Source organism: Pseudoliparis swirei, chromosome 4, assembly GCF_029220125.1.
Source record: "Pseudoliparis swirei isolate HS2019 ecotype Mariana Trench chromosome 4, NWPU_hadal_v1, whole genome shotgun sequence".
NCBI classification, from domain to species: domain Eukaryota; kingdom Metazoa; phylum Chordata; class Actinopteri; order Perciformes; family Liparidae; genus Pseudoliparis; species Pseudoliparis swirei.
In genome coordinates this window covers 11,067,646-11,081,029 of record NC_079391.1, presented here as the reverse complement: position 1 = coordinate 11,081,029, position 13,384 = coordinate 11,067,646, and the positions used below count along the sequence as shown (strand labels likewise).

At 40.8% G+C, this 13,384-nt stretch overlaps 1 protein-coding gene across 2 annotated transcripts in view; it reads right to left on the bottom strand.

Moving 5' to 3' along the window:
* cgnl1 (cingulin-like 1) overlaps nt 1–13,384 on the bottom strand; it is a 35,359-nt gene that overhangs the window by 13,723 nt on the left and 8,252 nt on the right. For both annotated transcript variants that reach the window (XM_056412464.1, XM_056412465.1), the window contains exons 7-8: nt 12,708–12,846; nt 12,240–12,452 (exon numbers count right to left, since the gene is read on the bottom strand). In XM_056412464.1, coding sequence (XP_056268439.1) covers nt 12,240–12,452; nt 12,708–12,846 — 352 coding nt within the window. The remainder of the gene's footprint in view (nt 1–12,239; nt 12,453–12,707; nt 12,847–13,384) is intronic.

Sequence of the window (13,384 nt, the reverse complement as noted above, 5' to 3'; positions counted from 1 at the left end):
GCGCTGCGGCAGACTCCCGTTCCCCGTGGGAGCCGGCCGCAGCGCCGACGGGTCACGGGAGTCGGTCCCAGTGGCGACTCGTTCCCCGTAACCTGTCAGTCATCCGTCAGCCAGCCGACTCCCTTTCGTGACCTGTTTACTATTAAAACAATTGATTAATCCAAGTCGAGCGGTGCTCAGGTTTTCACACAAAATCAAAGTGCCGACTGTATTTCCCGTAACCTGTTGGTCATCCGTCAGCAATGCGGGTCACGACGGGTGCTCAGGTCACACAAAAAGGTCAATTGTCGTATTACTAACAGTTGTACCACGTGGTTTGAGAACCTGATGCTCAGGTGATTCCAGATGATTAGATCCTCCATCAGTTAAATGTATTTACTATTAAAACAATTGATTCATTCAACACTCAGTGGGTTTTATTACCCAGGTGCTCAGATTCCCCCCCCCAAAATACAAAATTCAAAATTAGTTAAATATAATTACTATTAAAACAATTGATTAATCCAAGTGTTTTTTTTAAACCTGCTGCTCAGGTTTTTCCACACACAAAAAAATCAATTGTTTTAATAATAATTATGTTTAACCAAGTGGGTTCTATAAACCTGGTGCTCAGGTTTTTCCCACACAAAAAAAATTCTAAATTAGTTAAATATATTTACTATTAAAACAATTGATTAATTCAATTGTTTTTTTTAACCTGGTGCTCAGGTTTTTCCACAAAATTCCAAATCCAAAATTATTACAATGTATTTACTATTAAAACAATTGATTAATCCAAGTGGTTTTTTTAACCTGGTGCTCAGGTTTTTCCACAAAATCCAAAATTCTAAATTATTACAATTTATTTACTATTAAAACAATTGATTTATCCATGTGGGTTTTTTTAACCTGGTGCTCAGGTTTTTCCACACAAAAAAATCTATTGTTTTAATACTAAATATGTTTAACCAAGTGGGTTTTATAAACCTGGTGCTCAGGTTTTTCCCACAAAAAAAATTCTAAATTAGTTAAATATATTTACTATTAAAACAATTGATTAATTCAATTGCTTTTTTTAACCTGGTGCTCAGGTTTTTCCACAAAATTCCAAATCCAAAATTCAAAATTATTACAATGTATTTACTATTAAAACAATTGATTAATCCAAGTGGTTTTTTTAACCTGGTGCTCAGGTTTTTCCACACAAAAAAAAATCAATTGTTTTAATACTAAATATGTTTAACCAAGTGGGTTTTATAAACCTGGTGCTCAGGTTTTTCCCACAAAAAAAAATTCAAAATTAGTTAAATATATTTACTATTAAAACAATTGATTAATTCAATTGTTTTTTTTAACCTGGTGCTCAGGTTTTTCCACAAAATTCCAAATCCAAAATTCGAAATTATTACAATGTATTTACTATTAAAACAATTGATTAATCCAAGTGGTTTTTTTAACCTGGTGCTCAGGTTTTTCCACACACAAAAATATCAATTGTTTTAATACTAAATATGTTTAACCAAGTGGGTTTTATAAACCTGGTGCTCAGGTTTTTCCCACAAAAAAAATTTCAAAATTAGTTAAATATATTTACTATTAAAACAATTGATTAATTCAATTGTTTTTTTTAACCTGGTGCTCAGGTTTTTCCACAAAATTCAAAATTATTACAATTTATTTATTATTAAAACAATTGATTTATCCATGTGGTTTTTTTGTACCTGGTGCTCAGGTTTTTCCACACAAAAAAAATCAATTGTTTTAATACTAAATATGTTTAAACAAGTGGGTTTTTTTAACCTGGTGCTCAGGTTTTTCCACAAAATTCCGAATTAAAATCCAAAATTATTACAATTTATTTACTATTAAAACAATTGATTAATCCATGGTTTTTTTTTAACCTGGTGCTCAGGTTTTTCCACAAAATTCCGAATACAAAATTCAAATACAAAACTATTACAATTTATTTACTATTAAAACAATTGATTAATCAAAGTGGTTTTTTTTAACCTGGTGCTCAGGTTTTTCCACACAAAAAAAATCTCCTCCGTGAACCGCCACCTTAACGTGGTGGAGGAGTTTGAGAGGCTTGTGATCCTGGGAGCTGCGTTGTCCGGGGCATTAGCCCCTGGTAAACAGGTCTCAGGGGAGAGCCTAGACTAAGAGCGGTTTATGTGCATCATTTATATATTAATAATATTAGTAATTGTGAATGACGGTTTATGTGTTCAATTCAGTTTATTTACAATCTGTACACATAGACATCCCTGTATCCATATGTAAGCAACTTCTTCGATTATAACATGAATCCATTCAATTAGAAATTAAACCCACATTACTGTATCAAAGATCAAACGCACATTATTACACCAACTTTGTTCCAAAATTTTTGTTTACAGTTGAGAATAAGAACATGTGTGACAGATGGTGGTTCTCCACTGGTCTGGGGCGGTGGTTCTCCACTGGTCTGGGGCGGTGGTTCTCACCTGTTCTATCTATAGTCCGGCGAGTAAACTCACACGGCTAAACTCACTCTAGTAAAGTAACGCAAACATTTTCTTCACTTTTGGTGTGAACGCAGCATGGAAGAGTGTGAACAGATGGCACTTTGCTGCGTAGAAAGTTACCTTAAAAATAAAAGCACAGTATCTTTTGCTTACATTTCTTTTTGCCCAGGCAAAGGTTATCGTATGTCTTTAAAGTCGACGGGGGGGCCACATAAAATGACGTGGAGGCCAGACTAGGCTCGCGGCCCTTGTGTTTGACCCTTGTGCTCTAGATCACAGGTGTCAAACACGAGGCCCGCGGGCCGGATGCTGCCCACCACGCCCGCGGCGGCTTAAAAGACTTGATCGCCTTTTCTTTCAAGAAAGAATCCTGTGCTTTTATTTTGAAGGTCATTTTTCTCCAGCGAAATGTCGTCTGTTCACTCTTTCATGCTGCGAGTACACCAAAGAGAAGCGAACTCTCGCCTGGCTTTACTCGCCAAACTATTTGCGATCGTTCGCTTCATTCACGCTAGATGCGCCGGAGAGGAGGCGTGGCTTATCGCCATGAAAACAGTTCATTACCGCCGTCCACCATGTAAGAATGCTTGTGTCATTACAGTGAGACTGGTGGGGAGTTATTTGACAATGATTGCAGGTGTATTTAAATGTGTTTTGGACCACTTCTGTGCTGCAGAAGTAATTTGCTTTATTGCTGTGGTTAACCATGAAGAACCTCCACGTTGGCTTACAGGCAAACATGCTCGACAATGAGCTTTTAATCAAAATTATATATATACAGGACTGTCTCAGAAAATTAGAATATTGTGATAAAGTTCTTTATTTTCTGTAATGCAATTAAAAAAACAAAAATGTCATGCATGATTCATTAATCAACTGAATATTGCAAGCCTTTTATTCTTTTACCTTTATTGATTTTTACAGCTTTGCTGAAAACTCAAATATCCTATCTCAAATATTAGAATATCAGAAAAAAGTATACTAGTAGGGTATTAAACAAATCACTTGAATCGCCTAATTAACTAATTAACACCTGGAAACACATTTTGAAACAAATGTTTGTTTTGTTGTTATAAATCTTTTACTTGGTCTGAGGAAATATTCAAATTTTATGAGATAGGATTTAGAGTAGAGTTTTCTTAAGCTGTAAGCCATAATCAGCAATATTAAAAGAATAAAAGGCTTGCAATATTTCAGTTGATTTGTAATGAATCCAGAATGCATGACATTTTTGTTTTTTTAATTGCATTACAGAAAATAAAGAACTTTATCACAATATTCTAATTTTCTGAGACAGTCCTGTATATACATTTCATATGTATATAATATCATAGCTCGCCTTTTCCCCCTCCTCTACACCAACTCAAAGTTTGACTTGGTCTCTCTTGTGTACTCAAACCGTTTGCATAAAGTTACACATTAACTAACGTTGTGCAGTCTTTGAAGCGCGCCACAATTACTGGAGGTGAAGTATGTGTCCCGAGTCGTGAAATCTTGGCTCTCTCAGTTGTTCCCACCAAAGAAGGCTCCAGCATGACAAGAGCTGATGGGCTAAAGATAAATACAGCTGCAAGAAATATGTAAAAAACAGAAATCTACAACCTGACAGGGCACATTGTTTTCCTACAATAGTTCAATCCACAAACTGCATCTACCTAGAAATGTAAGCAGGAGTAACCCCTTTATCAGATATACAGGTGACACCATCAACACTCACACAACTGCACATTAAACTCGGAGAGACTCCCTATGAGTGGGTAAAAAGGTAGCCCAAATATCAATCAGAATAACTGTAAACAAACAGGTAGTTTCTCCAAATAAAGTAATTTTCCACAAATCTTGCTGCTTCCATGCTGTCATTTCTCTTCCCTCCTCATTCCCGATGTTGTTCTGCCTGTGCTTCGTTTGAAAACCAACATATTTTTTTATCTCATACGACTTCCCCCAGAGCACCATCTTTGAAAAACATTTGTGTCCACTGAACCCAAACAGACTGGCACACAATATAACATGCAGTGCACCAATACATTCAAAAAGGAAACAGCAGCTGCAAAAACACGCCAACTGAGATGTGGCTTCCAAAAAGGGGCCAAGGCAACGCTGGAAAGGTGATTGGCTGATGCCAAATGTAGCTTCTGTAAAAGTCTCACGAGGAAGTTTGATCTCACACTTCTTCTGTCCTGTGTTGTCTAAGCTCATTTTGTTTACACATTAACTTTCCTCCTGCCCACAACAAACCGATCCGTATGATTCTCTCTTTTTTTAGACCAATAGTTAAACCATGATCTCCACCTCCCCCATGGCTGCCATCACCTGCAGTCTGCACTACTGATTCAACAGGAAGCTTCAACATCCACTTGCTGTCTGCATTACCACAAGCATAGACTCCAATCAGCATACTCTTAGAGTATTGAGTCTGCATGCGATGACGATTTTTACGTTTTTTTTAAAAGAGTGTACTGGATTTTTTTTTTTCCTAGGTGAAATGCACGTTATTTCCTAAGTCTAAACAAAGGGATTCACATTTTAAAACAGACTGTAAATGCGTGGCAGACTATAATGAGCGTTGTATATCTGTCAGCACCAAGTGTTGTAGACATGCATTATATGTTTATGACTTTCGTGGCTGGAGATAAAATGTCCCCAATCCTGTTTTTCCTTATCCCTTGAGTTTGTGATGTAGCCTCATTGTGTCAAATAAAAATGCATTTGACGGAAGAGGCATCAAATCCAAACTTGATTTAATTAAATCAAACTGGTCAAGGTCATTCAGAGCACTGGTCGTACCCGTGTGGCATCACATTATCTGAACTTAATCCTCATATCAGGAGGATAATAAGAACAAAAACCGTCTTGATTGAAGCCTTGCTTTCTTTTGCCAGCACAAAGTGTGTGTTACAAATACAACAGCGTTCTTCATTAAAGAAGACACCCAGACCTGAGGTTAGCTGAAAGCCTGCCACGGACTAAAAGGAAGGATGGAAGTAGAAATTAAAATGCGATAGCCGAGAAGCACTGGCATCTCTTTGGTGAAAGGAGGGCAGTAATCAAATCTTCTCCTCTGAGAAATGGAAACAGAAATCGGCTTTTAAAATGTCCGTGCAAAGCCAAACTTCAAGCGTGCTGGCGGTTTGGGATATAACATGAAATTATTGAGATTGTGACCATGCAGATGCTCTGAGTGACTTGATGATTTTGAGATTAGATGTATGGAAAGAATATTGCTTTCTTAAAATCACAGCCACACACACACAGCCACACACACACACACACCTCCTATCGTCAATGAAACGAGCACGGCTGTAAGACAGGAACCTGTTCTGATGTAACTTCAGCACAGCGCACCTCGCTTGCAAGATTAAAACAACTAATCCATCAGAAAGGGTGTGCACACCATCTGAACTGAGGTTTTCATGATCTCAGGGATGCTCTGAAAAACATATGCTTGTCAATTGTACTCGTTTTTTTACTCCATGACCATCAGTACAGTCACTGACCCCAAATATAGGGACACTTACTGTAGCATATCTTATCAAACTAGGTCCTGTGGGCTTACACTGAACACTAACACTTGACTAACAAGAAATAAATGTGATTTCAAAAGGAAACTTAAGGCAGCAATAATCAGAAAGGAAATTATAGTCGATTAGGTTATTATTTTAGGTATTTAAGGTATTTGGGTATTATTATTTTACTTTTAATGTAAATGTTGTTTTCAAAGTCTAAGTGTTTTTGTGATAATTGATCATGCTGTACTGCATTTTATGTATTTGTAATGTTTCTTTTGCCTGGACCCCAGGAAGAATAGTCTCCACTACAATGTAGACGAATGGGGATCCTTAATAAACTAAACTAAACTAAACCACGTTGGGGTTTCTGAAAAACCAACAAAGTAGCATCATCTAATCTATCGCCTTTCCATTCCGTTCAAATATCCAAACCGCTCATCCCATTTGGCGTCGTGGGGGTGCTGGAGGCGATCCCAGCTGACTTTGGGTGAAGGCCGTTCTTATCGCAGTGGATCGCACACCTACGGGATATTTAGAGTCCAATTAACCTGAGCTGCATGTCTTTGGACTGTGGGAGGAAGCCAGAGAACCGAGATCAGGGATCGAACACTCGCCTCTCTTGCTGTGAGGTGACAGTGTGAGCCGCTGCACCGCCACCCAGTCCTTCTATTGCCTTTTATTTCTGTAAAAATATTCAAATGTAAAACTGGAACAATCAGTGTGACACCAGATGTATCAACTCATGATACCATTTCCACTAATTAAAGAGTATTTATTTAAATGATGGATGTTGTTGCAGTAGACGTTACTCAAGACTTTGACTTTCAGGCTCCACAGTGCCAATAAAAACATGCACCGACATCCTGGCTAAAACTCAAAGAAAGGCTTACAACACGTGTGTGTCAGTGACGTGCGGTGAGGTTCATGGTTGGTGAGGCACTGACTCCTTTAGTGTCAGATTTACAAATATATAAACCCAAAAGAGGAGCTTATTCAATTGGCTGCTGGTTATTTCATGTCTCATCAGCATTCTCCACACAACACACACGCGCACACGGTACATATTACAGATACGTAAAACTTCCTTACGTACTTCGCAGCAAAAATTTTGTTAATTTTTTAATGCAAAGTAGCGTGAATATATGTGCATAAACTTGACTCGCAAGCATTATAGTCTCGTTTTGGAGTAATTTGATTTGTGTGTTTTTCTGTCTGTGTGCTTGCTGTTTGTCCTGGCGATTCGAGAATCGCCGTCCCACCCACCCCAATGTGAATCTCTGAGCCCCCCCTCCCAGGAGGGTGAACCCGCGTGAGATTCACAGAGTAAATTCCTGCTGGAAATCACTTCTATATATAAACTCTGTTTCGGCGCTCTGTGACGTCACAGCACAGAACCGGAAACGCTAGAACGCTAGCGCGCTATTAGCATCCGCTAGCTAAACGGCGCTAGCCTGAATTAAGAAAAAGTTTGAAGTAAACCTTTTAGCTCCGGCGTTGGTCTACCTGTGTTAATCACGTCCACTTTTGACTGAAAGTCCAGTTTTGAGACATTTTTAAGCTGAGCTATATCATCCTCTTCCATGTTGGCAGTCTGGCGTAGCAAAATACAAAAACAAATGGACTTGACTCGCCTGGCGCCTCTGCGTAGAAGAAGCAGCAACAAGTACCCGTTGGCTCACGAGCGCCCCTTCAGTGAGGCAGAGTATCTGCCTCACCCTGCGCCTTTTCACTGCGGTTTTATGTCCCATCAGCAAAATGAATATGTCACTTACAAACATTAAACTGTAATGGTTAAAGACCTTATAGCCAGACTGTGGATTATCAGGGCAAATAAACATATCTGCAAACATTATATTGGCGACATGCAGAGATACGGCAACCCGCACGGGCCAATTGCATGCATCAACCCAGCTTGTGATGGATTGCGCAATCAGAGGTGAGGCTCGACTCGTCGCTGCCTCACCTCTCGTTTCATCCTGTGTTTGAACAGGAAATAGGCCAATTCTGCGATTTTGACTATAAAATGTTCGAAATTAGTCATACATAAAGATCTGTGGACAAATATTAATATACATTTGATGTTATCATTATTTTATTTTGTATTTTTTACTTTTTTTACACACGTCCCTCGTGTGTGTGTTGTCCAGGCCTAAGGCCAAAAAAGACTGAGTTTGAATAAACTTGTGAGCAGAGAAGGAACGAACACAATCCACATCCCCCACAACACCGACCACTCAAACATCTCCGTCCAGATTGATGTTCTGAAAAGGTCAGCTGGCATAGTTACAAACACAAGATGGAAATGTAATCTAAAATACCAGGGAGACTGCCAGACATTCTGATTCATTATTTCATGGTCATGTGGATTATAAGAAGGCAGAACATTAAACAAATCAGAAAAATGAACAATCCCAGACACTTTTCCCTGCCTTTAAAAGCGGCGCTCGATGGATTCTAACTCTCAAATGCTATTGGTCACCTCTTTGGGAGATGTGTATTTACTTGACACCTGCAACTTGTTTGAGCAGATTAGGCTCCCACCACATCAGCATTCACAGGCAGCGAGGTGAAGGAACAACAAACACTAACATCCAGCCACTGGCTTCACACGGACGTGACGCTCATACGGCCGCGCAGCAACATTTTCTGAACTGAACGTTTTCCAACTGAACTGCTGCAGTATTTAATTCTCGTTTTTCATGTCATCAAACCATGACGTTATCATTAAAGCTATTTGCAGTCCAACAACGATAAATGGCTAATTCCTAGCAGTCTCTGCCAGGATCCAGAAACTCTCCATCATTTCCTTCCTCACTCACTGCCCTGCATCTCCTTCCAGCTCCTAAAGCTACGCTTGGAAATATAGTGCTATCATCAAACACACAGACTCATGCGGGAGTCTTACCTTTCATAACAAGCCTGAGGGGGAACTCTTCTGTGGGCCACGTCAGTTTGATGATCAAGACAGTAGGACTTCAGTTCACACACTGGCAGAGATTACTGGAAGGGGCCGGCGGAGAAAGAAGCGAGAATGGCACAGGCCGGGAAATTAACTGCATTGGAGGTGAGCGGGAGATCACCGCGGAGTCTTGTGTGGAAAACTGTGGAGTTTGGAAATGAAAAAAATACGCCATTTGGGATTGAGGTTACAGATGAGAGCGTGATAACAATGTGGCCGTGTTACACACTGTGCCTCGGGGCTGGAGGTGAAACTTAACACGAGCTGGAAATGGTGTGATAAGCACACGGCTCTGTCTTTCCAGTGAGGAAGGGAGCGAGTGCAGCTGAGCCCTATTAAAGCCTCCAACACTGAGAATCCGGAGCTGCTGCTGAGACGGAGATGCAACTGCAGCACCCAGAAGAGGCATGAATGAAAAAGTGCAAGCCTCTCCCGCAGGTCAGAGTGGGTGCACTGTAACAGAGCTGGAGTTGAGTGGAAAAAGGAGGTCTGCAGGGTGCACATTCTCCACTTCAACCCCAACATTCCTGGAAACAGACCCTTCTCTCTACTCACCACACCTCATCTTTCCACATGTTTTGCATACCAGCACATGCTGACACGCAAGACCAAATCCACTTCCAAAAATGGGCAGACGCCTTGTGCTCCAGAGCATTAAGAACTCAGGTGAGTCAATATTTTTAATAAGCTAATTCATATCTCCTCAAGAAAGTATGAACACTCTTCTTTTTTTTTTAAACCTTGATGACATTCCACAGATTTCAGCTCATTGTAAACACAATGCAGCTTTCAAAACAGGCCCCCCGCTTCTTTCAGGGGGTCAGCCACGCATCCCTTTTTCTACAGCACACTGACCCACTTATTCAGCATGTCCCAACCCCCGCTGCTATTATTGTGTGAAACAAACTCATCATTCATCATCGACTGAGGTCCACAATTACCCCCACTCTTTCAGGGCACCGAGCGAAGAGGGGACACGACGCAACTCAGAAACAGCCGCTCATTAGATTAGTGATGGCTTGACACTGCAATTAACTAGTATAGGGAGAAACTCGGTGCTCCAGTTTCCAGCATTCTTCTTTGCATGGGCTGCTCTGGTCCACCAGAACGGTCGGGCCACTCGGAGGGGTTGGTTTGAGATGGGGCACACAAATAAAAGATGCACAGTTCACTCTGGCTCTCCTCTCTCTGACACCCTCATACAAAGTTGAAACGTACGTGAGATAATAAACGGCACTCCCTTTTAATGCCAGGCGTTCTCAAAACCTGGAGCTCAGACTACCGGCCACATGCTGTGACCATCTGAGCTTCAAAAGGCTTTGGGTTTCATGGTGATACTTAAGCTTGCTATTCTTTTGGTATGTGCATATCACACTGTATATGGCACGAAAACATAATGTCCAGAATGACAGAGGATGTATTACCCACATGTTTTAAATATGCTGATTTTGTAGATATGATATTTTATATGCCGACTTGACCGATGTTATTTTACGTTTTCACATTGCCCTGACATAAACAGCGTATTTAGAAAAAATCTTAAAAGTGCCACTGTATATAGCAAAAACATAAAAGTGCCACTGTATAGATGAATTTGAGTTGACGTTTGATCGTCACACTCTTCAAATCTCCAAAGGCCTCGGCCTAAACCTGACGACAGAACATGAACTCAATGACTGAGAACTCTTTCACATCCCAAACCCAAACATACTTCATCCTTCCGAGTGTTTACAAAGCACTGAGGCTAAACCCCTGATGACACGCTCCCTTGGGGGAGCAGTACCTCCGTTTCAACTAAAGGAAATGTTCTCATCGACCGATGCTGCAGAGCGCTGCTGTGCACCCCCACCGGGCCTGCAGGAAGTCCAGAACAGGCACAACTTCCACTCTTTGAGACAAACAGGACACACGTGATGCGAGTCACACAGTGACCTACTAGAAACAATACGTCTTCAGTCCTTTCAGCGTGCCGTCTCCTGCCATGCACTGCTGCTCATCTTATCTCCACACACCTCGCCTCCCTCCATTTTTAGAACAACAGTTTACAAAGGCTCTCTGCTCCACAGAACATGTACTGCAATCATTCCCTTTTCATTGATGGCTGGTTCTTCACTGAGTCAAGGAGGTTTTTAAATTACGATGTGCAGGTTTTCAGAAGTTTACTTCTTGCGAATATTGTAGAAACATAAGTTTTGGAGCATAACAGGGCCTTCAATTGAGACTTGCTACTAAGCTACACTAGTGACCTTGCCAGCAAGGCAACTTCTTTATAATAATCTTCAGATACATTTGTATAAATGTCATTATTAAACATCCGTCTTCCTGTCAAATATTCCTCCCTTGAGGAGCAAGCTGAGATAAGACAACACCTCCACACGAGAAAGACTTCCCATGAAAAATGGTACGAGCGACATTTAGCTGTCACACGGCGTTTCCTTTTTATCAGTTTGCTCTGTTGATGCAGGTCAAGTGTGTGAACTAAGGGGAGCTGAATTTCAACTTGCGTCATTTGAAAGAAATCATACAGCTTCACACTGCTGTAGGTGAACATGTTATCCTATGCTGATCAGTGTGTTTAGATCCGCAATAAATACTAGAATGTTTAAGCTCTTTAACATCACAGAATGATGATTTATGACGAACACAGAAGCAGCAGCAGCACAAAACCATGTGCTTATCACATTATGAAATCTATGCAAGTATTCCTGGAATGTACAGGGTTAACAGAAATGTAAATATTGAAAAGTCAACTGCATGTACATGATGCTACTTTGGTGCTTCTAAGGCCGGTTGTTAGAAACTATTATTCACTGAAGGAGACTGAAGAGTATTATGCCGAGTGCAGGTCTGTGAAATGATGTTGTTGAACGATAATATTTTAAGGTTTTCGAGGTACAATATAAAAATAATCTCGTGTTACTCAAGTTTTTTCATTGCACTCCGATCTTTACCTGGTACAGTAAAACAAATGTGCCACCTTGAATTCACCATTTCTTAAGGGAGACAATGAAACGAGGCCTCTTTGCCTCTTTGCCTGATATTTCTGCATATCCTAACAATGATACTCTTATTCTGGAACCGGTATGTCCTGCTGGTTTTAGAACCACAGATAAGACACACAGACAGACACACACACACACTCACAGCTTATCTTGACTCTCCTCTGTGACAGGGCGTGTTTCTGGTGTGGGGGTGAGCGTACGCAAAGGAAATGAGGAGGAGGGAGCACAAGGAGTCAAACTGGAGGAGAGGGAAGAGAGGAGAAACTAACAAGAGGCTGATTACCTGCTTGGCCTCCACCAAAGATGTCTGCAGCCTGCTTATTTCCTCCTCATACTGATCCTTCATCTTGTCCACCTCCTGGTCATGAGCGGCCACTTCCTCCTTCAAGGCTCCTTTTAGAGCTGTGAGCTCCCTCTCTCTTCTCCTGAGCTGCTCCTCCTGATCCTCCTTGGCTTGGAGAACTTCCTGCATCTCCACCCTCATTTGCATCATGTCCTGTGTAAAATACATTTTTGGGGGATATATTCACACTGTATTTAAAACTTTTAAATACAGTGTGAAACTGCACCTTGAATGTTAACCCACGCGAAAGCTCCGTTTAACGTCATGGTTTTAGTATTCTAGAGGCCTTAAAACCTTTTATCTTCAATGGTGGTTTTGATGGGATTGTTGCAATCAGCCACATGTTCTACAAGCTTAAAGTAGAACAACTCAACGACTTCTTCTTCAGAACAATGAACACTGCATTACCCCCATAATGATCTCTCTCTCTTCGTCTGCGGCTGACTTCTTGGCTGAGTCGAGCTCGTCATGCATCTCTGACAGCTGGTCCTGCAGGTCTCTGATCTCTGTCTGGTGTTGCTCCCTCTCCATCTTCACCTGGAACAGCCTGACAAACCACATGACACGTCACAACACACAGTACAGGCACTCTACATACCGTGCACATACACACCCACACACCTGCACCGTAATTCGCACATAGAAATGGCAGCACCTGTGCTGGGTCTTAATGTGAGGCCTACAGAGCTCAGGGGTTAAAAGGAATACCGGAGCGACGGCAAAGCAATAATGTGTAAACGGCCTCGACAGGACGACACGGAGGAGGAGGAGGAGGAGGAGGAGGATATGTGATGTGACCTTAATGTAGACTGAAGCATATTCCTGCTGTAAGAATTAACTAAATGGTGTTTGGTATCTGAGAAAGAAGCACAGTAAAACTGAAACTACAGAGGATAGACACAAAACTTAAATTACACCTTTGATAAGGGAAGAATCCTGTTTTTGAAAAAAAAAAAAAAAAACTTTTTAAAAAGGTACAATAGATAAGGAGGCAGAAAAAAAAGAAACAAAACATATATTGTGAAGATTATTCCAACTATATCGATCTAAAATATTGAGAACCGAAAACAAATCAAGCGAGCGAT